The sequence below is a fragment of the Schistocerca nitens genome, chromosome 4 (genome assembly GCF_023898315.1).
Source record: "Schistocerca nitens isolate TAMUIC-IGC-003100 chromosome 4, iqSchNite1.1, whole genome shotgun sequence".
Classification (NCBI taxonomy): domain Eukaryota; kingdom Metazoa; phylum Arthropoda; class Insecta; order Orthoptera; family Acrididae; genus Schistocerca; species Schistocerca nitens.
The window spans coordinates 958,914,020-958,938,185 of NC_064617.1; the positions used below are offsets into that span (position 1 = coordinate 958,914,020).

Consider the following 24,166-nt stretch of genomic DNA (forward strand, 5'->3'; position numbering starts at 1 on the left):
TTGCGATATAACGTGACATGAGCTATGACTAGGCTTACAAAAGCGCATCGTGATCATGATTTCAATGCTTCAGAAATTTAACGTTCTGTGTTTGGTGGTTCGACTATATACTTTTGTAATACGAAAATATGCAGTGTACATGTTGCTGCAAATCAAAGATCCTTCCAAAACCTCTTTTTTTTTGCGTATTTTCACCCAGGAGAAATTGTATTTTTTTTTTTTTAACCGGGAAATCCAGGAATTTTTTTTCCTTGTCCATGTATACGTCCTGTATTAGTAATAAGATGACTACTAAGAAGTAGGAGAGAGCCCCAAATCACATGTTAGTGACGATTAATGGAATCAGCTCCTAGTTTATTTGGGAAAGATGGAATTTAAATCTCTGGCTGGCTGTTTTTATTAGATTTGATGCATGTTTTCAGCACCACTTGTGAACCAGGTGCCAAGATTTTTTCAACAAAATCATACGCAGTTTCTTTTGTAGTCTTTGTGCAACTGATCTTGTGGTCCACTGCAAATGAGCTCACATTGAACGCAAAACACTATCTGAGAAGAGAAACAATGGCAAGTTTGTACTCTTACTGGGTTGCAGTTATATTAGTACTTTTGTGTCATGCAAGTTGGATAATACACATAAGTATCTGTGCACATAGAATGGAACATACACTTTTGATTTATTTATAGAATAAAATTGTTGAAATGATCATCTGTGATTCTACCATACTTCAGGTAACAACAAAACCAATCAATAAATCTACCCACTAAGCGGAAAGAGTCTTTCCTTCTCATCCCGTACAGTAAGACTCCCCTGACCCGTGGTTCTGGGTGACTTTCACAAAATCTACCCCTTTTCCTAGACATCTTCAGTCCTTTTCCTTCACCCTTCTTCTTTCCCCTTCAACCCTTCTACCTGAAGAAGGAGCCACTGGTTCCGAAAGCTTGCCTATCACAACAGTGTTGTAGGTGTGTGTTCTGCCACCACTTGGTGAATAGATTTTTTTATCTATCCAATTAAATAATACTGCAGCTGTAGGGTATACCCGCAGTGATTGGAAAATATAGTGTTCTTTGTAGTCATTGAAAGTTTGTTACTGGTCTTGAAGTCAGTGCAAACTCTGCCATTTCCTTTGGCTTAACAGTGATGTCAGTGCTGCCCTGCAGTGAAGCCAGGTGTGGACTGCTCTGTCACTGCCTTTTACATGGCCTTATCAAGCTGACTCCTGAAAATAGTCACCAATTCCCTTCGGACCTCTCTCTTTCCTCAACAGCCCAACATAAGTATGGCCGTAGTATAGGTTGATGATATCCACTGCCATATCCCTTAAAAGGGCACCCACACCCCCCGTTCTGCACGTGCTAATCAGTGCAACAGTTTAACTTTTGTCCATGCACTTTCTTAGATGTGTTGCAGCTTGCTTGAGACTATAGTCTGATTTAAAGTAGTTGTCACTTGACAGGCAACGGGCTGCAGGGCTCCCGCCACCAATAAACCAATGGCAGCCGGCGCTGTCAGCTGCCACTGCGTTGCCACTTCGCTCTGCTGAGCCGACTAAGGCATTGTGCCAGCCAGTCCTCAGCGAGCTGTTGTAGACGTGCGGGTGAGAGATTTGAGTGACTTGTAGCTTCGCATGTTTACGATGTCTGATGAAAGCTCCAAAAAGTGGCGGACATGGCGTCGTTATACGCAGTCAGGCGCGTGAATACGTGTGTTCCTTAAGGGAGTATTTTGAGAGAGAGACGGATGCAGGAGGGCCTCTCGTTCCTTTGGATAAGGTGGTGGAGCGAACCACAGCTGCTCTACAAGTTAGCGAGCGATCAGTAATAAGAATCTGCAAGGAGAAATTTACGAAAGAAGGCTCAAGTGAATCATCTAAATTGGAGACACCTGGGAAAAAGAGGCAACTAGAGAAGAGGGTCACAAAACTTGACTCTTTTCAGGAAGATGCCATTCATTGTCAAATATATGCATTTTATTCGAGGAAGGAGTATCCAACACTCAAAAAACTACATGCTACCCTCACAGCGGCTGACCTGTTTCAGGGTAGTAAATAGTCTTTGTTACGAGTCATGAAAATGTTAGGATTCCGCTATAAATCCATCTCTGGCAGAAAGTTACTAATGGAACGCCAAGATATTGCAGCCTGGCGATGCCGCTTTCTTAGAGAATTAGTGGGGACAAATTTTGATGATATCGTTTGGCTTGATGAAACGTGGGTGAATGCAGGACACAGTTTAAAAAAAGGCTGGACAGACGGTACCATCAGCGGAAGTATGGCAGCTCCGATCGGCAGAGGAAAAAGGATAATTGTAGCACATGCCGGAAATTCGAAACGTTTCATTCCAAATTGTCTGCTGTTATTCAGTTCGAATAAGACCTCCAACTACCACGAAGAGATGAACCACAGTACTTTTGTGAAATGGTTTGAAGACTGTATGCTCCAGAACTTAACAAAAAACTCTATCATTGTTATGGATAACGCTCCTTATCATTCAATAATACAAGACAAAGCACCCACAAAGGCAACAAGGAAAAACGACATTGTTAGCTGGTTACAGAAACATAAGGTGCAGTTCGACAGTAATTTTACAAGGGCAGAATTATTAGGACTTGTATCGCAACACAAGCCAAAGAACCCGATTTACATTGTGGATGAAGTAGCAAAAAAATGCGGGCATCAAGTGCTCAGATTGCCTCCTTACCATTGCCATTTCAATGCAATAGAGCTGATTTGGGCTCAGGTTAAACGGCATATTGCTGCAGAAAATAAGAAATTCACCTTAACCGAAATGGAACGCCTTTTAAAAGAGGCAGTTGAAATTGTGACCTCGGAAGACTGGCAGAAGGTAGTACATCACATCAAACGAAAAAATGGCTGACATCGAAATAAGTGTCCAAGGAATAGAAAAGCAACTGGAATCACTCAACAGAGGAAAGTCCACTGGACCTGATGGGATACCAATTCGATTCTACACAGCGTACGCGAAAGAACTTGCCCCCCCTTCTAACAGCCGTGTACCACACGTCTCTAGAGGAACGGAGGGTTCCAAATGATTGGAAAAGAGCACAGGTAGTCCCAGTCTTCAAGAAGGGTCGTCGAGCAGATGCGCAAAGCTATAGACCTATATCTCTGACGTCGATCTGTTGTAGAATTTTAGAACATGTTTTTTGCTCGAGTATCATGTCGTTTTTGGAAACCCAGAATCTACTATGTAGGAATCAACATGGATTCCGGAAACAGCGATCGTGTGAGACCCAACTTGCTTTATTTGTTCATGAGACCCAGAAAATATTAGATACAGGCTCCCAGGTAGATGCTATTTTTCTTGACTTCCGGAAGGCGTTCGATACAGTTCCGCACTGTCGCCTGATAAACAAAGTAAGAGCCTACGGAATATCAGACCAGCTGTGTGGCTGGATTGAAGAGTTTTTAGCAAACAGAACACAGCATGTTGTTATCAATGGAGAGACGTCTACAGACGTTAAAGTAACCTCTGGCGTGCCACAGGGGAGTGTTATGGGACCATTGCTTTCCACAATATATATAAATGACCTAGTAGATAGTGTCGGAAGTTCCGTGCGGCTTTTCGCGGATGATGCTGCAGTATACAGAGAAGTTGCAGCATTAGAAAATTGTAGCGAAATGCAGCAAGATCTGCAGTGGATAGGCACTTGGTGCAGGGAGTGGCAACTGTCCCTTAACATAGACAAATGTAGTGTATTGCGAATACATAGAAAGAAGGATCCTTTATTGTATGATTATATGATAGCGGAACAAACACTGGTAGCAGTTACTTATGCGTGCGGAACGATTTGAAGTGGAATGATCATATAAAATTAATTGTTGGTAAGGCGGGTACCAGGTTGAGATTCATTGGGAGAGTGCTTAGAAAATGTAGTCCATCAACAAAGGAGGTGGCTTACAAAACACTCGTTCGACCTATACTTGAGTATTGCTCATCAGTGTGGGATCCGTACCAGATCGGGTTGACGGAGGAGATAGAGAAGATCCAAAGAAGAGCGGCGCGTTTCGTCACAGGGTTATTTGGTAACCGTGATAGCGTTACGGAGATGTTTAATAAACTCAAGTGGCAGACTCTGCAAGAGAGGCGCTCTGCATCGCGGTGTAGCTTGCTCGCCAGGTTTCGAGAGGGTGCGTTTCTGGATGAGGTATCGAATATATTGCTTCCCCCTACTTATACCTCCCGAGGAGATCACGAATGTAAAATTAGAGAGATTAGAGCTTGCAAGGAGGCTTTCAGACAGTCGTTCTTCCCGCGAACCATACGCGACTGGATCAGGAAAGGGAGGTAATGACAGTGGCATGTAAAGTGCCCTCCGCCACACACCGTTGGGTGGCTTGTGGAGTATAAATGTAGATGTAGATACAGGATGCATGGAACAATGAAGTTATCTTACAACAAAGTGTTGAAGACTTGATTATATCTGTCAATACGAGCAGCGAGACGGATAGTTCCACTGACTCTGACTCTGAATTAAGCGGTGTTTTCGCATTGTCTGATTAGTGTGTAGTGTACTTACTGCCATTAAATATTGTGTTTGTGAATTTATTTCGATTAATTCTTATTTTTGTTGTGAGACTAAGAAACACTGTTTGGCCAGCTCTTGTCATCTCCTTACGGTAAGTTAGACTGAATTTTAATTCTATTTCATTTTGTATATACACCAAGATGTTATTCAATATGTGTAGGACGCGAAAATTTCTCACACTTCAATAGTTAATGTAACAACGGCCCTAATTAAAATTAAGAAAATATATTTGATATGCTTATAGATACCACTGATACCGATACTGTACGTAAATTTCAAAATATTTACATAATATTTATAGGAGATAGAGATTTTAAACGTCATACTTGTTTCGAGTTCAGTACTGACAGGGTTGCTTAAAAACGCTGTTTTTAGAAATTTATATACAGGAAACGTGATGCACTACGAAAACTTTTAAGGATTCTTTGCCGAGTGCATTATTTTGGTAATGAATGGAAAAAAATATTTTGCTGTGACACCAATAGTTTTTCAGTAATGACGTGATAAGTTAGAAGCTGTTTGCGAAATCGAGAATTTAAATGGTTTCAAACAACGTAACTCTTGTCCTAATTAAAATTAAGAATAGATATTTGACAGATTGAGAGACATTGTAGAGATATACATCGTATGTGGGTTTGAAATTTTTTACTGACTTTTTGTAGAAGATACAGGCTTTAAAACGACTTTCTATCGCCGGGGGTAGCGATGCGCTGAGGCGGCTGCCTCCAGCCAGTGCTTGACGTGACAACGCCGCAACTTCGCAGCGCAGACGTCAAGTGACAACTACTTTAAATCAGCCTATAGATTCGTTTTACGTGGCAGAGCTATTTTGGCACATGCTGAAAGTTTCATTTTATGAAACAATCTTACTTTCATCTGTGGCACGTTTCAGATGTTAAACATGTCATTCCCTGCAGTAGAAGCTGATATTCTCCAATTCAAAAGTAGTAGCTGCGCTGCTCAGTATGTTGATATGGAATTAAAACATTCTGCAACACACTGGTAGGGCTACCCAACATCTTTTCAATCTGGCAGCATGAGGACTAGCTCACCCACACAGAATGTTTGAGAAAATGACATCTTTTGTGTAAGCAAGACTGAAGATACAAACTACCCTTTGGCAATTTGTGCAACAAACCGTTGGGAAATATTATTCCATGGCTTGTTATTGGCCAGTGAAAGGCCCGCAGTAGTTGAAGATTATATAAATACAAGAACTTTTTATAAAGTACTCTCCATAAGGTAGTATGAGATGTATCACGTGCTACAACAATGTGGATTTTCTCGGCGGTCTACAAAATGCATTCTTCTTGGTCAGGGACATAATCAGTCTGGGTCTACCTCAATTTGCTGTTTATAGTGCAACAGCTCATATCCCAGCAATACGACAATGAACAGTAGTGGCTGTCTGTGTCCTGGAAATGCTTTTTGATTCACTCTCATGTGCATTATAACTTATGTGGCCTTACGTAAAAATTACATTTGCCTGTTCACAAAATTTTCTGCATCTTCATTTTTGAGGAGTTATAGCAAGTGTCACTTTGTGATTGGCTATTTTTGTTCATGTCCATCAGAATTATTGCAATAGCTCTGGTGTTTGTTTTATTTGTGATGTTTAATTTTCGGTGTTAGGTTAACATTCTTGGCATAAGAATTAGTGAATTAACATGTATGGTAGTGTAATAAATATGATGATGACTTATACTTTTAAAATGATGACTTATACTTTTAAAAAATGTGTCTCTTTAATAATATGACTCTTCTGATGCTTAAGAAATTAGTACCTTTAATTTGTATAAAAAATGTGTCTTTTTAATAATATGACTCTTCTGATGCTTAAGAAATTAGTACTTTTAATTTGTAATAACATTATAGACTCAGCCTAATATTACAAATATGTGCCTTTATAGGTGTCCAGTGGTAGGGTGCCCTATCAGAACAACATTCACCATGGATGATTTGGAGTCTGATCATGAGTTAGAGGAGCATATCAACAAGATTAAGTCGGCTGGTGGAAAAAAATGATGTTTTTCTGGACTATCCATGTTGGCTGTTTTCTGTAAATTCTGTGCCCACATTTACTTATTTCATAGGCCTAATATAGTGATCAGTAGTTCCAAGTGGCTGTGCAGTACACACAAGTGGATGCAGCTGATCACAAATTTGTTAAGTCTTTGTGACTTTCATAAGTATCTGTTTTTGTACTGGTTTTTATTTTTCAGTTGCATATTTATTAATAAAGATTAAACTTTCATTAAAATAGATGAAATAGTCATCAGAAGTGACTACAGATCAGTGTACATAGTGAGATTGAGTTCAGTGTGACATATTGTTTTAAAATAACTGATGTGAATATGCACCAGGTTGTAAACATGATGTGTGTTTGAGTTTCCATTAAATGTTTGAATAAGTCTACTATCCATTACAACCCTTGTCCCTCCAAACTATTTACATTCTTTCAGTCCTGTTCAATATTTCATTCAGTCTTGCTGTGGGCTATACTGTAAAATTAGCAGTGTCTCCGAGAATGGTGGTGGTTGAACACATGATTTTACAAAAGCTAGACTTTTTTATAGTGTCATATGGAGAACTGTGACCACTGCTATATAAAACTCTGCTACAGATGAAGATACTAGCAATAGTGAAGAGATTATCATACTTTATCCTCACTGCAGATAAGTTTTCTGTCTGTCATACAGGTGCTATGCTTTATTTGCAGAGTGTCAAAATCACAGTAAAAGTAAACCAGTATCAGCTGAGAAGACAACCATGATCTTCTAGGTTGTGTGGATTAAGAACAAACTCTTGTCAGTCAGAATTCCATGCAGACTGTAGTAATAGCCAATTACTGTTACCAACACAATGCAATAAATTCCTGTTTGCATAATTAAGTTAAAAGTTCAAGACAGCAGCTAATCAATGTTTGTGGGACATTAATTGGACACTCTTACATGACCAAGTGGTTCATTGCTTTGATTGGCTGATACTCGTGTCATGTCTGGTGACAGGTACGACACATGTGATACGCTTTACGTGGTGTGTTGCCTACAGAGAGCTTGGCCTTGAAGGTAGCATTACCTGAGAATTTGGCAGACTGTGAATGTAACTCTATCTGTAGGAGAATCTTCAATATTTCTGGCTCTTAATTGTTTTTGGACCAGTATACTAAGAAAATACCTAAAGTCTCTTTCTTGAGAAACTGATGCGTGAGATGGAAGTGCAGAGTAAATTTTTTAGGTGTATTATATTGTGCTATGAATGTCAAGACAACAGCTTGCTCACTTATTCCTTATTGCTAGGTAGAATCATAGCATTCTGTTCAGTACATATCTACTTCTATATACATACTCATCGCACCACTTTTAAGTGCATGGCAGAAGGTACTTCCCATTGTACTACTGCTAAGTTTTCTTCCTGTTTCATTCACATATGCATAAGACTGCTTAAATCCCTTTGTGTGCACTGCAATTTGTTTAATCTTGTCCTCCTGAACCCTGCAAGAGTGACGTGTAAGGGGGTGAAGTACATTTGTACATTTTTCACTTAATACTGGTTCATGAAGCTTTGTAAGTTGACTTTTCCAGGATAATTGGCATTTACCTTCTAGTGTCTGGCAATTTAGGTTTTTCAACATTTCTGTGATGCTCTCCCATGAGTTAAACCAACCTGTGCCCATTTCTTTGTACACCTCCAATGGCCCCTGTTAATCCTATTTGGTATAGGCCCCACACACTTGAACAGTATTCGCCCCCATTTGCGAGTGATGTGACATACAAGCGTTTAGTAAGAAGTCGTTTCAGCATATATAAATGCCATCTTCAGAATTTTTGGCCCCCTATGGCTGGTGGTGATGGCTCCTCGGTTGTCTCGTGATACCACGATTGTACACTACTATATGCTGGTATAGGTTAAGATCCCAGGTATCACATCCTGCAGCCATTAACACTGGTGGGCCCCCATTTGCGAGTAATCAGCAAATCAATAATTTGGAAGTTTTCATGGCATTTAATCGCTGTGAAAAAGTGGTGTTGTATAGACTGGTTGCATAGCATAATATATAGGATGAGGGCCTTACAAGCAGAAGCTTGTGAGTTCGAATATTGCCAGATGAATTAATTTTTTTATTTTAAAATCATTATCATAATGATTTTGATCATTATTTTCAATTAAGTTAAATGGTTTAGATGGAATTTTTTACTTCTATTCCTTTGTCACATCATTTTAGTCATCATATCAGTTTTTTCTTTTGATTTTTCTTTGTCATTCTTTTTCCACTTGGAATCTCTGTTCATGTGATTTTAATTAATTTTATATATTAATTTAGAATGCATTTCTTTTATCATACTAAATTTTTGTCCATGTTATTGCATTCATTATTTCTATTCCTCATTTTGCTCGACTTTCATTTTGCTTATTATCCTATAACATGCAACACGACAGCTGTTACGCACTAGTGCAGAGAAGTGAAGTATTCCTGTTGTGTATGTGTACATGTAGTGTCGTGTGGTGTAACTGCTGAACTGCAGCTGTCAAGGTAGTTCTGTAGGTGCTGTATTTCATGTGCAATAAGGGAATCTCTGTGTCAAAGAGTTATGCGCCTTGCCACCAGTGGTGCAGAATTTTCATTTTTCATGTGTGTGTGTGTGCACTGTCCGTGCGCAATGTTTATTCCTATGTTTTATGTTCAGTATTTTTTAGTGTTTTATGTTCTGTACTGTCACTCTGGGTTACAATTCAATTAGCCTCTTGCTCTCATTGAATAAACAGTTTCCCACTGAGCAAAATCCTTTGGCATCTATTTTATCAGTAATATTAGGTTGATCGGTTCTAATTCCATTGATTCTAACAACTGGTGACCCAATGTGTTCTGGGCCAAAGAAGAAGGTTGAGCAACTGCTACGGAATTTAAATATAATGCAAGATACAGACATCCTAACAGTGTCTAGACTAGTGGTCCATTTACATCCGTTCTGGCAGATCATTCCAATCTTACGGTTTGCTAAGTTGAAACCAATTTTAGGTACGCTGCAATTATGGCCGACCCCACAAAATTCATCCTTGTCGTGAGCTAACTTGACCACTGCTATGCTGGAGAGGTACAAGATGTGATCGTGGCACCACTGCATGAAAATTCATATGAAAAGCTCAAATCTGAATTGATAGAGAGAGGAACTGTGTTGCATGAAGTGTGGATCAGACAGATACTGACAGGAAAACATCAGTGATTGTAAGCTGTCACAAGCAGTAAAGTAAGCACTGTCGTCGTGCAAGACAATGTATTGTGTACACTGTGGAGCAGTAGATTACCCCCGCAGATTAAGGCAGTAGTGGCATTAAAAACTGACGTGTCATTGGATGCAGTGGCAGAGTTGGCAGACCATATACAGGAAGCTCACACACCTGCCCAAAATTGCATGGTCGCAGCACAAAGCAGCAGTACAACAGCTTCAGGTACACCACACACACTGATTAGGACTCACCCGCATCAAAAATAGGCATGTTATACACACCGGTTGGCACACTGTCGTTGCAAGGCAGTGCCAGAAACAACAGAGGCAGAGGGCATTACTGCAGACATTTGAGGAGCTGGTCTTCGAGCAATGCTGCATCTTCAAAAGGTGAGCAGCCTGTGTGTTGGAACAACTGCAGATTTGGTGAGTATGTGTGAAAATGTGTCACTGTGCTTCCACCCAAATGCTGGCAGCAGTTGATCGTAGGCGCAACTGACTGCCTGTCACCATCTGGTCACCTGTTCATCAGCGACAGAGGTTCTGGCCTGAAATTTCTCATAAACACTGTTTCAGACATCGATATCCTGCCAGGGTATTTGTTGCACCACTGTAGGCCACCAACTGCCAATAATATAACCATTGTGACCTGTGGAACCCAGTGACTGGAGCTGAACTTAGATCTGTGTTGTTGGTTCACATAGAATGTCACTGTTGCAGACGTCACAGAAGCGATCTTCGGTCCAGTCTCCTGGCAAATTACAACCTCTTTCCGGATTTGGCAAACACCTGATTGGTGGACAGCATTACTGGTCTAACTGTTACTGGTTTTCATTACACAACCATCCACAATGCAAAACAACCATCCACAATGCAAAGCTTGTTGTAGGCACCTGAGAGTGAATTTGCCTTGCTGTTAAAGCAGTTCCGAGTTTGACCAGACCACTCGGTGCACATAAACAGATTCCACACAATACAGTGGATCACATTAAGACTATGGATGGAGCACCAGCATCGTAGTGACCTAGATGTTTAACGCCATGAATTTGACACCCTGCTGGAAGAGGGCATTATTATACCATCGAACAGTCAATGGTCCTCTGCCTTACATCTGGTGCCAAAAAAAAGTAGGCCTGGCACCCATATGGAGATTATCAAGCACTGAACACAAGAACAGTGCTGGACCAGTACCCTGTTCTGTTGACTAAGAGAATAAAACTATACATTACATGGTGCGAAGATATTCACCGTCTTAGACTGTACTATAGTCTATACTCAGATACCTGTGATTAAAAAGGACATTCCAAAGACCAAAATTATGACACCATTTGTCCTGTTTGAGAGTATGTATAAGACCTTCGGATTACAAAACGTAGTACAGGCATGTCAGAGATTCATTGACTCTGTTTTTTCAAGACCTCCCATTCTGTTTTGCATAGTTGTATGACCTGCTTGTGTTCTCGGAGACTGAGGAACAACACTGACACCAACTACAGGAGGTGTTCAAGTGTTTGGAGCATCATGGAGTCATGTTAAATGTCGCCAAGTGTGTTTTCGGACAATCTGAAATAACTCTTGGTACATAGAATCTCAGCTTCAAGCTCTCTATCTCTGAGAAAGAAGGTTGACGTGATTTTGCAGTTACCGAGGCCACTCACAGTCAAGGAAATGCATCGATTCCTGGTATGCTAAATTTTTATCATCCCTCCTGCCTCACTCAGCAGAATTGCGGGAACCATTGACTGTGGCACTTAGTCCTGAGACGAAAGGCAACTCCCCAGTGCAGTGGACTGAAGCTGTGTGTTCCACATTTGAGGCCACAAAACAGAGCATAGCTGATGTAGCACTTCTAGCTCATCCTAAGCTCAAAGCACCTCTTGCATTAGTGGTGGATGCAAGACAGACAGATATTGGTGCAGCGCTACAGCAATGGTCAGATGGTTCGTGGCAACCATTGGCATACTTTTCTCAAAAATTGTCATCTCAAAGAAAGTGGATAACTTGTGTGATCCAGGAGTACATCCCACTTTTTGATTCATCTCCCAACATTTTGTGTTTGGGAATGGAAAAGGTCTGTCGAGAATGGACAAGGACATGTTTACAATGCCAAAGGTGTAAAGCAACACCATGTACATGCCTCGATCAGCGACTTTCCATGTATAACTGTACGTTTCGACCTTGTACATCTGGATGCTATAGGACCACTTCCTCCATTTAACCCTAGGACTCACTCTGCTAAAATTTCCTTAGTACTCCATCTGGGGTCATACATGACCCCAATCAATATATAATTGACTGTGTGTACTAATCATTCAGAGAACAACGTACTGTCGTTTAATACTGTTTGTTTACATTTTATTTATTATTTAGACACATTTCACAGCTTTTTTAACAGGTATGTACGTAGTAGAATTAAATTACATATGACAGAGTAATTACATATCAGAAGTTACAATATTACTCTAAGTCATAATTTGTTTCACTCATAAATGTTTCACAATGGCTTGAAATTTACAGAAAATGTGATGAACAACTCAACAGGAAACATAATTCTAACCCGATCCCTGCTTACCGGTACTGCACTTTCATCTTCTCCACTGTCATCATTTTCAGCAAGAATATCATTTTCTTCTAATTCATGTAAACAAATTTCATCACTTTGGTCTACCTGTGTCTTCGGCGTCACTACCTCCTGAATCACTACTGCTACGAAATAAGTCTTCCGTAGCTTGTTCTACACTATAGCCAGGAGCAAAACGTATTCCATCCATGCTGAAATTACACTGCAACAACAAACGTACAAACGAACGTCCCGTTTGAGGTTAGTTCTGAGTAACACCTGAATAACACCTGAATTCAGTGTTACCAACTCAAAATACCTAAGAAAGAGATTGTTTGTTGATAATCTATACATTCTATGAATGTTACATATAATCTATCTGGGGTCATAATTGACCCCAACAGTAGTTTTTTGTTAATTATTGACTTAAATGTTGCGTCAAGCGCTCTAAAAATTTTTGTGAGAGAACTACAATACTGTGTGGTAAAAGTCATAAAATTCTGGATTTTTACAAGAAATAGAAATATTATTTTATCCATAGTAAAGATGATTGGGGTCACCTATGACCCCAGAGTGAGTCCTAGGGTTAATGGGCAATGCTACCTTTTCACCATGATCAATTGTTTTACCTGGAGATCAGAGGCAGTGCCAGTTGATAATATTATCACTGAAACAGCCTCTACCTTTGCGTCGGCTTGGCTAGTGAGGTTTGGGTGCCCACAGCTTGCCACCACCAATTGTGGACGGCAGCTTGAGTCAGACGTCTTCATACAGCTTGCCAAGTTTTGCGGTATGTCCACCACAAGACCACCAGTTACCATCGCTCTAGCATTGGCATGGTTGAACGAATACTGGCATCGTTCTTTGAAGGCGGCCCTCGTGTGCCATAAAAACACATGGACTTCGGCTCTTCCACTGGTTCTACTTGGCTCTTCCACTGGTTCTACTTGGCCTATGAACAACTTATAAACCTGACATCAATTCTTCAGTCACAGAGTTGGTCTACAGGGAGACATTGTGTCTGCCTGGAAAATTTGTCAACACCAATACACTGCAAACTTCCTCCCAAGACCAGTCATATTTCTTAAATCACCTGTGGAACCATGTTGCACAGCTCCATCTTCCAAAGGCTTGTAATCTCCCCCCTCCTTCCTAACTCCAGTTATTGTCCATAATAAGCGAAGTCTTTTACGAAAAATTTGAGAGGAGTGAAGATTACACCCAACTTTCTAGTTTACTTAGCTTTTCGTGTAGAGTCAGATCCAGTTCTTCTTGTCTAGGGGTCTGATTCTTGAAGATGAAGATCTCACATTTTAGTTCCTTATGATTGAATTGATCTAAATAAATTTGAAGATTGTTGTTGCAGAATTTTTGTTGTTACGTTAATATATTTTGTCACATTTTAGTATACTACAGTCTTTTGAATTTTCACATTGACAAAGCCAAAATTACATTGTTCGCCTAAAATACAAAAATACATCCAATCACACCAGAGGCATGCTTACTACTACTACTACTACTTTCCTTCTGCAGTAATAACCATATTCCAAAGAGTTTACAATTTTTCTTGACAAATTAATTTCGATTATTTCATCAATGAATCCAGAAATAAATGTTGTAAACAGTACTAGATTGTATAATTAATAATAGAAAGTTTAAGTGTGCCACATAGTTTGCAATTTCAAATGTTTTTAAAAAAAATCAGCTGTACATTCAGAGCTAGTACTTATCCTTTTCATAAATTTGAGCTTGAAATATGACATATTGTGTATAAAATTGTACAAAAGTTTTCAGAAAAACATCCGAGATAATACTGACCTGTCCAAAATTAACTACTGTTAAGGAAAAGTAACGCTAGAGGAGGATGCCTCATTACAGGCTTTACGTCATGGCATACCGTTTTGTTACATGCATCAGGACCTGGATCATTGCACACACATCATGCTCCATACTGGTGGCGTAAAACCACCCTTACAACCTCCATACACTGACACATACCTTGGGAAGTATGGCACACAATGGGCAGCTTGGTGAACGGCAAGTCGACAAGAATTTCTCGAAACAGAGTCAAACCCCTGTAGATTTTTCAAGAGGCATCACCGTCCAGTACCCAAAAGAAACATCAGCACTTTCCTGACCAAGACGCCCAGCCACAACCATTACTGCTGCAGCAGCCACCCGTTGCCATGACATCCAACACGGGTGACCCACTTTGGACTCTGTGTTTGTCCACAGTGCAATAGGAATTTATGTTTTAAATGTTTATATGAAGATTACCATCTAAATGCACATCTTGTAATGAAAAATACATTTTCGACTCCATTGCACAGTCAGTACCATCTGTTGTTTTTTAACTGATAAGTCAGCATTTTCAAATGTTTGAAGATTATTATAGATAAATAAATATAATAAACTTCACATTCATGAAAATTCTGAGGGGGAAAAGAATTATATAAAGAAAAATGAGAACAGTGAAAGAGTTCATAAGGTGAGCAAAATGTGATTAATAGAAATTTTTAAAAATTATATTTAAACCAATTAATTGAATAAGAATAACGATAAAAGTCATTTTGATACAGATTTTAAAAAATTTTAAGCAGCTGATGAGGTTTGAGCCTGCAAGCTTCTGCATGTGAGGCCCTAAACCCAGCTGTTACACTTTGCAACGTAATCTACACTACAATACTTTTTATAGCTGCTGAGTGTCAAATGAGATTCCAAATTTTTTTTTTTCATCGATTACTTGCAAATGAGAGCCCACCAGAATGAATGGCTGCAAATTGTGATACATGGGACGTTAAACTATATCACCATACAGCTGGTTTCAAAAAGTTGAGCACAAACTTCTCCTTGTCAGTATCCTACCAATGAAACAACGTCTACGACCCTCATTACCATTTACTTACTTCTGTTGATGATTCTCCATCTGAGATAACATTGTATCCTACCTACTAGTAAGTCCTCATTCCAGTAACAAATTTTATTTGATACCTCATATGGTCATACTTTTGATGATAACCTTTTTGGGTGCCGTTTGTTTCACACGACACACAAAATTCACTATATTTTACTGCATTTAAAAACCTATGTATTGTCAAGGATATGAGCTCCGAGTATTTCTCGCATGTACCACTAGGCGTCAGCAACTACTGTGGCTCTTTTCAGTGCGCTCTCACACCAGGGGTGGTAGGCAACCATTGTTTACTGAGACTCTGCGCTGAAAGTACAAAAAAAAATGATGCCGAGGTGTTGTAAGTATTTGTTTTTAGTGTTGTAAACATTTCTGATAGGTCTGATACTAATGTTATATTGTTGTTAATAGATTGTTGAAATAATGTATATGTTTTATACCATCCGTGCTATAGTTCAGACTGATTTACAGAGTAATTTTCGTATGTGTGTCGAATATGACACACCGGACTTTCATCTTGTAAAATGATCACAATGTTCAGAATTATTTTCTGGGTGTTTTCTATCAACTGTGATGTTACTATCAGTGTTGAATGTTAAAAGGTGAAGTAACAGCATAAAATAATAATAATAGTAAAAGTAATAATAGAGTTTTAGTAGATACTAACATAAATAAATATTCTTGATTTAGTGTCAAGAATTGGAGAAGCCATTCGAATTGTATGGAAATTTGTCAGAACTCGAAGAATTGTCAAGTAATGAAGAAGATGATATGATTTTTGTAGCACCAGCACGATACTGTGGAAGATTTGTCTTCGTCTGAAGTGTCAAGTGAGGCTGACACAGAAGACAGCCCAGCACAACAAAGAAGTGTGCCTCCATGGTGCCATACAGATGTATTTGAGCCATTGTCTCCTGCCCCAGCATTTGAAGTAGGCTTTTGGAAAGGCAAAGGCATTCAACCTCAAGAATATTTTCTGAAGTATGTTCCACCAGAGATGTTTGAGCTTATGGCCAAATGTACCAACCACATGTCATTTACTCGCTCTAGAAAATCTTTGAGCACTTCAGCAGAAGAAATAAAAATATTTTTTGGAATAAGTATGAAGATGTTTTATCTTGGTTATCCCAGGGTTATGTATTGCTCTGTGGGTACCAGAGTTCAGGGCATAGTAGAAAAAATGTCAAGAAAGCGTTTCTTCTCGTTAAGAAGCAACTTGAAAGTTGTAATTGACAGTGATGTTCCAGATAGTGTTCGCTCTAGTGACAAGTTCTGGAAGATACGTGCCTTATTGGATACTGTGTGAGCAGGTTGTTTGAACAATCCCGGGACACAAAAAGTGTCTGTTGATGAACAGATTGTGCCCTTCTGGGGTCAAAATGTATGAGGCAATACATCCGTGGCAAACCAAACCCATGTGGTCTAAAAAACTTCGTTTGCACGTCACCTGATGGTTTGTCTTTATTTTTTATTTATTTATTTATGATTTTTTTTAATGAAGGGAAAGGTGACACTATCCTGGAAGAATATGATGCATTAAATATTGGTGGCAAAGTGGTAATGAGGCTGACAGCAACATTACCTCCAGGTTCCATTATTTACATGGACTGTTTTTTTTTCGTCAATTCAGTTGCTAGACTGCCTCCATTCAGAGCGATATTGTCAGGCATCTGGCACAATACAAAGTAACAGAATTCCAAGTGAAAGCAAAATGGTATCAGATGCAGAAATTAGGAAGAGAGGTCATGGTTCCATTGTTCAGTCAGTGTGCGGAGATGGACAGATCAGTATTGTGAAATGGTTTGATAATAAACCAGTACTCCTTGTATCTTCTGTAGAAGGAAAACTACCTGTGACACAGTGCAAGTGTTGGTCAAAGCAGGACAGAAAGTACATTTACGTCGATAGACCTCTTGTTGTTGTTGTGGTCTTCAGTCCTGAGACTGGTTTGATGCAGCTCTCCATGCTACTCTATCCTGTGCAAGCTTCTTCATCTCCCAGTACCTACTGCAACCTACATCCTTCTGAATCTGCTTAGTGTATTGATCTCTTGGTCTCCCTCTACGATTTTTACCCTCCACGCTGCCCTCCAATGCTAAATTTGTGATCCCTTGATGCCTCAAAACATGTCCTACCAACCGATCCCTTCTTCTAGTCAAGTTGTGCCACAAACTTCTCTTCTCCCCAATCCTATTCAATACCTCCTCATTAGTTACGTGATCTACCCACCTTATCTTTAGCATTCTTCTGTAGCACCACATTTCGAAAGCTTCTATTCTCTTCTTGTCCAAACTAGTTATCGTCCATGTCTCACTTCCATACATGGCTACACTCCATACAAATACTTTCAGAAACGACTTCCTGACACCTAAATCTATACTCGATTTTAACAAATTTCTCTTCTTGAGAAACGCTTTCCTTGCCATTGCCAGTCTACATTTTATATCCTCTCTACTTCGACCATCATCGGTTATTTTACTCCCTAAATAGCAAAACTCCTTTACTACTTTAAGTGTCTCATTTCCTAATCTAATTCCCTCAGCATCACCCGATTTAATTTGACTACATTCCATTATCCTCGTTTTGCTTTTGTTGATGTTCATCTTATATCCTCCTGTCAAGACACTGTCCATTCCGTTCAACTGCTCTTCCAAGTCCTTTGCTGTCTCTGACAGAATTACAATGTCATCGGCGAACCTCAAAGTTTTTACTTCTTCTCCATGAATTTTAATACCTACTCCGAATTTTTCTTTTGTTTCCTTTACTGCTTGCTCAATATACAGATTGAATAACATCGGGGAGAGGCTACAACCCTGTCTCACTCCTTTCCCAACCACTGCTTCCCTTTCATGCCCCTCGACTCTTATAACTGCCCTCTGGTTTCTGTACAAATTGTAAATAGCCTTTCGCTCCCTGTATTTTACCCCTGCCACCTTCAGAATTTGAAAGAGAGTATTCCAGTCAACATTGTCAAAAGCTTTCTCTAAGTCTACAAATGCTAGAAACGTAGGTTTGCCTTTTCTTAATCTTTCTTCCAAGATAAGTCGTAAGGTCAGTATTGCCTCACGTGTTCCAACATTCCTACGGAATCCAAACTGATCTTCCCCGAGGTCAGCTTCTACCCGTTTTTCCATTCGTCTGTAAAGAATTCGCGTTAGTATTTTGCAGCTGTGACTTATTAAACTGATAGTTCGGTAATTTTCACATCTGTCAACACCTGCTTTCTTTGGGATTGGAATTATTATATTCTTCTTGAAGTCTGAGGGTATTTCGCCTGTCTCATACATCGTGCTCACCAGATAGTAGAGTTTTGTCATGACTGGCTCTCCCGAGGCCATCAGTAGTTCTAGTGGAATGTTGTCTACTCCCGGGGCCTTGTTTCGACTCAGGTCTTTCAGTGCTCTGTCAAACTCTGCACGCAGTATCTTATCTCCCATTTCTCTTCATCTACATCCTCTTCCATTTCCATAATATTGTCCTCAAGTACATCTCCCTTGTATAAACCCTCTATATACTCCTTCCACCTTTCTACCTTCCCTTCTTTGCTTAGAACTGGGTTTCCATCTGAGCTCTTGATATTCATACAAGTGGTTCTCTTCTCTCCAAAGGTCTCTTTAATTTTCCTGTAGGCAGTATCTATCTTACCCCTAGTGAGACAAGCCTCTACATCCTTACATTTGTCCTCTAGCCATCCCTGCTTAGCCATTTTGCACTTCCTGTCGATCTCATTTTTGAGACGTTTGTATTCCTTTTTGCCTGCTTCATTTACTGCATTTTTATATTTTCTCCTTTCATCAATTAAATTCAATATTTCTTCTGTTACCCAAGGATTTCTATTAGCCCTCGTCTTTTTACCTACTTGATCGTCTGCTGCCTTCACCACTTCATCCCTCAGAGCTACCCATTCTTCTTCTACTGTATTTCTTTCCCCCATTCCTGTCAATTGTTCCCTTATGCTCTCCCTGAAACTCTCTACAACCTCTGGTTCTTTCAGTTTATCCAGGTCCCATCTCCTTAAATTCCCACCTTTTTGCAGTTTCTTCAGTTTCAATCTGCAGTTCATAACCAATAGATTGTGGTCAGAATCCACATCTGCCCCAGGAAATGTCTTACAATTTAAAACCTGATTCCTAAATCTCTGTCTTACCATTATATAATCTATCTGAAACCTGTCAGTATCTCCTGGCTTCTTCCATGTATACAGCCTCCTTTCATGATTCTTGAACCAAGTGTTAGCTATGATTAAGTTATGCTCTGTGCAAAATTCTACAAGGCGGCTTCCTCTTTCATTCCTTCCCCCCAATCCATATTCACCTACTATGTTTCCTTCTCTCCCTTTTCCTACTGACGAATTCCAGTCACCCATGACTATTAAATTTTCGTCTCCCTTCACTACCTGAATAATTTCTTTTATCTCGTCATACATTTCATCTATTTCTTCATCATCTGCAGAGCTAGTTGGCATATAAACGTGTACTAGTGTAGTAGGCATGGGCTTTGTGTCTATCTTGGCCACAATAATGCGTTCACTATGCTGTTTGTAGTAGCTAACCCGCACTCCTATTTTTTTATTCATTATTAAACCTACTCCTGCATTACCCCTATTTGATTTTGTATTTATAACCCTGCAATCACCTGACCAAAAGTCTTGTTCCTCCTGCCACCGAACTTCACTAATTCCCACTATATCTAACTTTAACCTATCCATTTCCCTTTTTAAATTTTCTAACCTACCTGCCCGATTAAGTGATCTGACATTCCACGCTCCGATCCGTAGAACGCCAGTTTTCTTTCTCCTGATAACGACGTCCTCTTGAGTAGTCCCCGCCCGGAGATCCAAATGGGGGACTATTTTACCTCCGGAATATTTTACCCAAGAGGACGCCATCATCATTTAATCATACAGTAGAGCTGCATGTCCTCGGGAAAAATTACGGCTGTAGTTTCCCCTTGCTTTCAGCCGTTCGCAGTACCAGCACAGCAAGGCCGTTTTGGTTAATGTTACAAGGCCAGATCAGTCAATCATCCAGACTGTTGCCCCTGCAACTACTGAAAAGGCTGCTGCCCCTCTTCAGAAACCACGTGTTTGTCTGGCCTCTCAACAGATACCCCTCCGTTGTGATTGCACCTACGGTACGGCCATCTGTATCGCTGAGGCACGCAAGCCTCCCCACCAACGGCAAGGTCCATGGTTCATGGGGGGACCTCTTATCATTAGAAATTACAATGAGGAAATGGGCGGTGTGGATCTGTTAAGACCATATCATTGCTGCAAACAGCAAAGACATGAAAATGTACAATACTGCATTTTTTTTTACTTTGCCCGTGCTGTTTCATGGGTGGAATACAAGAGGGACTGCGCAGCTCTGAATTTGAAGAGCAAAAATATTATGGAATATCTCAAATTCAATACTGAGATATCAGAATGGTTGCTGCAGGAAAAGGGTCACATAATATGTAAGAATCAGCAGAAGAAGATGAAGAAACAGTGGACAACCCTCCAAGCAAAAGGAAGAAAATTCCAACACCACATCCAAGCACGCTGAAGAGGACAGCGGGAGCAATGCATATGTCAGAGATCCTACGTGATGATAAAACTCTCAGATGCAGAATGCCTGGATGTAAAAGTGTGAGGGCGAGGGTGTTCTGAACTCATTGTAATGTCCATTTGTGTCTTGTAAAGGACAAAAGTTGCTTAAAGCCTATCATATGATGTAAATAATTCCTTTTTACAATATAATTTTCATGAGAATCTATAAAAAAATTGTTTATTCTCTCTCTCTTCCCCCCCCCCCCCCCCAAAAATGTGTTTAAATCCAAAGACCAATATCGCTGTATCTACTTTCAAGTCATACCATAAAAATAATTGAATTAATTGTATATAGTGACATATTTAATTTTGGAACTTGTGTACCTTCGAGACCAGTGTACCATACATGACACATCAAATTTTGAAAAAAATTCTGAAAAAATAACATTCCCATTAATATGTGTATCAAGTGTTTAAGCATCACAAAAAAATTCAGAAAATACGTGTATTTCTGCAGAGGATAAACGTTGCCATGACAGTAAGTCACATACTTCCTGGAGATCAAGAAATACTGAACCACTTGATTACCTTGGTCCATGGGTTTCAGGATGCCATGTGAGAACAGTGCAAGTTTGGTTTTGCATGAGTGATGTTTTTTAAATCCATACTGGTTGGTACGAAGGAGGTCTTATGTTCAAGATACCTTATTGTGTTTTGAGCTCAAAATATGTTAAAAGATTCTACAACAGGTGAACACCAGTGACATTGGGCGGTAGTTTTATTTATTATTTCTGCTACCTTTCTAATAGATGGAAGTGACCTGTGCTTTCTTCCAACTAGTGGGCACAGTTTTTTGCCTGATGGATCTGCCTTACTTATTTATTCCCCCACCTTCAGTCTTCTGACTGGTTTGGTGCAACCCACTATAACTAAACCCACTATAACTATCTCCTGGGCCAACTACTTCATCTCAGAGTAGCAGTTGCATCCAATATCCTACATTATTTGTTAGATATATTCCAGTCTCTGTCTTCCCCTACATTTTTTGTCCACTACAACTACTACTAATAGCACGCAAGTTAATCCCCATTATCTTGTTCCTTCTTCTTGGTAGTGTTTCCTGGTTTCACATGTTGTAAAAAATTGGCCAAACCCAATAGTTGGAAGGGGGCATTTTTTTGGTTGAAGTTGACAAATCTCACCCATACAATAGTTAGTGTATTTGGGGGAGGGGGGGGGGGGCGAAGGGACCAAGACCTGGGAGTATGGAGTGTTTTTAATATTTTGGAAGATGAATGGCGACTTCTAAGTACTCATAGAAAAAGTTCTTGTCCGACCTTGTTAAAAACCTGTGTACAGAGATGTACAAAAGAGTTTCTTAAAAGTATTTAAATTCAAAATACAAGTACCTGAATATTTTTTACTATTTCAAATGTAAGTACAAAATGGTTTTAAATAAAAGTATTTAAATACAAAATACGTATTTTCAAGATAACTCTATTCAAATAAAATACCTCTAGTCAGTGAACATTTTACATTCCATTCATGTCACTGATTTTTACACAAATAGTTGTTCAAATATATCATCTTTCACGTTATGCTAATGTGGCCTCATTATTAAAAAAAAAAAAAAAAAAAACCATTAGTAGTTCAAGAGGAGCGAACTTGGTACGCAAGTACTATATGTAAGGAAAAAAATTTTGAAGTTGCATATCTGTTCAAAGGATCTAAACTATTGTCATTATCTTTTAAATATTCTAGTGTTTCCATATGTAATGTAGTGTTGCCACTGTCATTGGCTACAGGAGAAGTAGAGTCCTCAACAAACGTAAGATTCAACCTTTTTTTATCAGAATATTGCAAGCTCTTCTTATCTTCCGCACTTTTGAAACAAACAGTCATTGAAAATATTCCCTGCTAGCCTTGGGCACCCATTTCAATTTGAAAGAAGTGTAAGATACCGATGCCGACGTTCCATCCATTGCGTTTGGTTCCTCTAATTTATAGAATCTCCAAAATGCCAACTAAGACTCTCTTTAATAACTTCTAACAGCACACCATAGTACATAGGTTTGCCCATTTTTAGTCTACCTAGTGTTCTTTGCATTCTCATTAGTTGTGCAATAAGATGTCCATAACATACTGAAGCACCAAAGAAACTGGTACAGGCATGTGAATTCAAATACAGAAATATGTAAACAGGCATAATACGACACTGCAGTTGGCAACACCTACAACAAGTGCCTGGTAGAGTTTTTAGATCGGTTACTGCTGCAATGGCAGGTTATCAAGATTTAAGTGAGTTTGAACATGGTGTTATAGTCAGCGCACAAGCTATGGGACACACCATCTCCGAGGTAGCGATGCAGTGGGGATTTTCCCATATGACTATTTCATGAGTGTATCGTGAATATCATGAATCTGGTAAAACATTAAATCTGCGACACCGCTGCAGCCGGAAAAAGACTGGGTCCAAGGACGACTGAAGAGAATCATTCAAAGTGATAGAAGTGGAACTCTTCCACAAATTGTTGCGGATTTCAATACTGGGCCATCAACACGTGTCAGTGTGTGAACCATTCAACATGGGCTTTCGGAGCCGAAGGTCCACTTGTGTACCCTTTAATGACTGCATGAGACAAAGCTTTACGCCTCGCCTGGGTCCATCAATACCGACATTGGACTGTTGATGAATGTTGTTGCCTGGTCGGACGAGTCTCATTTGAAATTGTATTGAGTGGATGGATGTGTGCAGGTATGGAGACATCTTCATGAATCCATGGACCCTGCATGTCAGCAGGGGAATGTTCCAGTTGGTGGAGGCTCTGTAATGGTGTGGGCATGTGCAGTTGGTGTGATATGGGACACCAGATATGACTCTGACAGGAGAGACATATGTAAGCACCCTGTCTGATCATCTGCATCCATTCATGTCCATCATTCCGATGGACGTGGACAATTCCAGGAGGATAATGTGACACCCCACATGTCCAGAACTGCTACATAGTGGCTCCAGGTACACTCTTCTGAGTTCAAACACTTCTGCTGGCCACCAGACTCCCCAGACATGAACATTATTGAGCATATCTGGGATGCCTTGCAATGCGCTGTTCAGAAGAGGGCTCCAACTCGTACTTTTTTGGATTTATGGACAGCCCTGCAGGATTCATTTGTGTTGATTCCCTCTGGCACTACTTCAGACATTAGCCAAACTTCAGACATTATTCGAGTCCATGCCACATTGTGTTGTGCCACTTCTGCGTGCTCATGGTGGCCCTACATGATATTAGGCAGATGTAACAGTTTCTTTGGCTCGTCAGTGTAGGTATCTTTTTTCCTCTTCTAAACTTCTGATGCCATTAGCTATAGGTTTTGAGCAGCTTATGTA

General features: G+C 39.8%; 1 protein-coding gene across 1 annotated transcript in view; it reads left to right on the forward strand.

The window, feature by feature from the left end:
- Positions 1–6,809, forward strand: part of LOC126253636 (E3 SUMO-protein ligase NSE2-like) — a 67,872-nt gene extending 61,063 nt beyond the window's left edge. Inside the window, exon 5 of the mRNA XM_049955122.1 lies at positions 6,460–6,809. Within this exon, the coding sequence (XP_049811079.1) occupies positions 6,460–6,574 (115 nt within the window). The 3' untranslated portion in view covers positions 6,575–6,809. The remainder of the gene's footprint in view (positions 1–6,459) is intronic.
- The last annotated feature ends 17,357 nt before the right edge of the window (positions 6,810–24,166 follow it).